Raw genomic sequence first — 3,102 nt, 5'->3', positions numbered from 1 at the left:
ACAGTTTCCTCCATTGATTTGCATTTCTCATTGCTATGACCCACCAGAATATTAGATCAGGGTGAAAATTTGTCACATGGGCTTTTATGGGATTCCGCATCACATGGACCGTTCAGATTAGACACCCATGTCACGTGTGCAAAGGTGCACACGTGCGTAGGTGCACAGGGGAGCATGACTCTCTCTCTCTCTCTCTCTCTCTCTCTCTCTCTCTCTCTCTCTCTCTCTCTCTATATATATATATATATATATATATATATATATATATATATATATATATATTACAACACTACATGCATCCTAAATTAATTAAAATCTGATGTTTTTCAAAAGTTAAAATTCCATTGCTACTCAACTGAGCCCGACCATGACAATCGCCTAGCATCGAAATCAGGTTAATATACCCATCAGATGGGCCACACCATTGGAATCGATGGACAACCCAATGTGAATGGGTCAGCCTAATTTTAGAGAATAGTAATATTTGTGGTCTACCCGCCTTTTCATGATACGGGTGTCCTACACAAGCAACATGTTAGGGGGGAAAGATGGTATAGATATCAGCTCTAATGTATAAAAGTCAAGTTGTTATGCTTTACAGCAAAAGGGATATGCTTAGTAGGTTGGGTTAATCTAAACTCATGTTAGTATCAAAGAAAGATGCTAATCTGTACTGGCCTACAAGTGGATATGCCATTTTGTATCAATGAACGGTCCATAATCAATGATCCTATACACATTATATACATACATGCCAAACGATCGCTACCACTCATCAAGCCCATTAACTGAGGATATGATTAGACAGTATAGGGCTCCTCCCTACCTGAGTCATGATCTGACCAGCTGGCCTCACAATCATATCCACCCTTCATGTTTAATAAATTCTTTTATGGAAATACTATTCTTCCACGCATCAGATTTAAAAATGAAGGAAATCCTTTCCCGTACTTTCCTGGAAACTCATATTTCTATTTTTTATTTGGTGAATGAATACAAATTTTCCTAAAGATCTAAACAGAATGAAAACTGATCTGTTCATAACTGTTAGATCATTCATCGTTACATTTCCTATCATAATGCCAAAGAAATTAAAATAACATAAAAAAGAAGAAGAAAATATTGGATGAATAAGAGCTTATTATCAAACATAAACAGTTATTTTAACTGTCCACATTCACATCTCCCCCACTAGACACCAATCTCCATCATCATCCATACAATCCCACACAAACCCAACAGCATAAAAGTCCATCTCACCACCTTCTTCTTCAATTTCAACTGCACCTGGTCCGATCACATCCGTTGATTTCGCATCGCTACATTCCATTACTGGCCCATCCACAAAAGCATCTGCATCTTCAACGACGCCTTCTTCGCCATATTCTACTTCATCATCAACTTCATCCCAGTATTTCCCAGATAGATGGCTCAAAACGCCGCTAGCCGATGTCCCGGTATAGTTCAATCCGACTCCCTTGTCTACGACCCGCCATGTGATCAACCGATGATTTGTGGCCACATCACATGATTTGATCTTGCGCGAACCCTTAGCCTTGTGGCTAGACTTACAGGCTGGGTGTGTGTGGCACCCCATGCACCTGGGTCTCTCACATTTTCCAGTGAACTTAGAGTGGTTCGATGGCTTCGATGACACCTTTGTGTACAATCCGGCCGTTGGACGTGAATCGAATTCATTGACCACCTTGCGCCCGGGCTTTGAATTCCATGGTGGTGGTAAGATCATTTGGGTCCTTACCATCCCATGTTGGCGACCCTCTCTCTTCATCTCCTGCCTTGGTTAAGTGGGCCTATTGAATGATTGATGTGGGTGCGGTGGGGTGGGGAGACCTTTGTTCTCTCCACCTCTCTTTATAGGAATAGAAATGTTCTTTTGCAAAAGCATGGAAACTTGGGAGCCAAGGCTTTTGTGGCTTTGTCTTGGTCCTTGTGGTGCAAGTCATTGACCAGCCGGCCTCCCAACCTTTGTATATGGCACCTTTTTTTATTTTTTTCATGGAGAGAAGTTCCAGTGCTCTCACAGTCCCATCTATGAAATTGATAGATCTGAGCTGTCTATTAAGCCCAGAGCACATTTTATGGGCCACCATGCAAAAAATCATACTGATTGGATGATCAAATCATCCTTGAGTTGTCCTTATTTTTGTGGCCCTTCTTTTTCCGAACCATGGATGAGATGGTTAGAGTTGCCTAAGAAAAGTGACTTTTTAGAATCATAAGCAATCCATGATGGGGCCTAAATAATACATTGATCAAATAGTTGGTTGGATGTTGTTTTGTGTAGATGATCTTGGCCATCCATATTAAAGGCTAATGATCATATGGTTAAGGTTGTTAGATTGGTGTGATATTTGCATGGTAACCTATGTCAGATCCAGTGGACAGTCTAAATAAATTGATTGGTTTGTCTACCTGTGCAAATGCAGCTAGGACCACTGTAAGTTATGGTGGTACGTGAGCGCTGGACACACACACACTCTCTCTCTCTCTGCCCTTTTTTAGGAGAAAATTATCACTGTAGGCTCCACCTTTTATCTAGTTTCTTTTATGGGCCGTCTAAAACTCATCTTCCCAGCTTAGACCTTTCATGTATGCACAGAGCATTTGAGGACAAAAATACCCTACTTTTCAGCTACTTTTTCCTTGACAAGCAGGGTATTTCCGTCCTGAAAATGCTCCGTCCGTACATGAAAAATCTAAGTTGGGAAGGTAAGTTTTGGGCTGTTGGGAGAAGAAGCTGGATAAAAGGTTGCATCTACAGTGATAATTTTCTCCTTTTTAAGAGACAAGTTTTGATGCTGGGACAAAATGTGGCGGATGATACACAGGCACTCTAAAAATTACTCAAAAATTGCATGCATGGCTTACAAATCATTCAAATGAAATTGTCCAATTTTTGGGTACCAGTTTAGATGTACCTTGAACCAATCATTATCTAATTATCATATTGGTGAATGTTTATAGGACGGTTAAAAATTGAAAGTATCCAGTGGTCGTATTTTAACAAACAAGGAATCAGATGTTAGAGTTATTCAAAGAATCTGATATTTGGAAATAACTTAGCGATAGTGGGTTGTAGAA

The 3,102-nt window shown here is 40.2% G+C and overlaps 1 protein-coding gene across 1 annotated transcript; it reads right to left on the bottom strand.

Annotated features, from left to right (window-relative positions):
- Window positions 1-948: 948 nt before the first annotated feature.
- On the bottom strand, window positions 949-1,849 carry LOC131247371 (uncharacterized). The gene is made up of 2 exons (XM_058247694.1): window positions 1,067-1,849; window positions 949-1,029 (listed from the first exon to the last, which is right to left on the bottom strand). The coding sequence occupies exon 1, from the start codon at window positions 1,787-1,789 to the stop codon at window positions 1,178-1,180; it is 612 nt and encodes a 203-aa protein (XP_058103677.1). The 5' UTR covers window positions 1,790-1,849; the 3' UTR covers window positions 949-1,029; window positions 1,067-1,177.
- Window positions 1,850-3,102: the final 1,253 nt, after the last annotated feature.

This window comes from Magnolia sinica, chromosome 5 (assembly GCF_029962835.1).
Source record: "Magnolia sinica isolate HGM2019 chromosome 5, MsV1, whole genome shotgun sequence".
NCBI lineage: Eukaryota > Viridiplantae > Streptophyta > Magnoliopsida > Magnoliales > Magnoliaceae > Magnolia > Magnolia sinica.
Note: the sequence above shows the minus strand (reverse complement) of the source record. Positions and strands in the feature narration are given on the sequence as shown.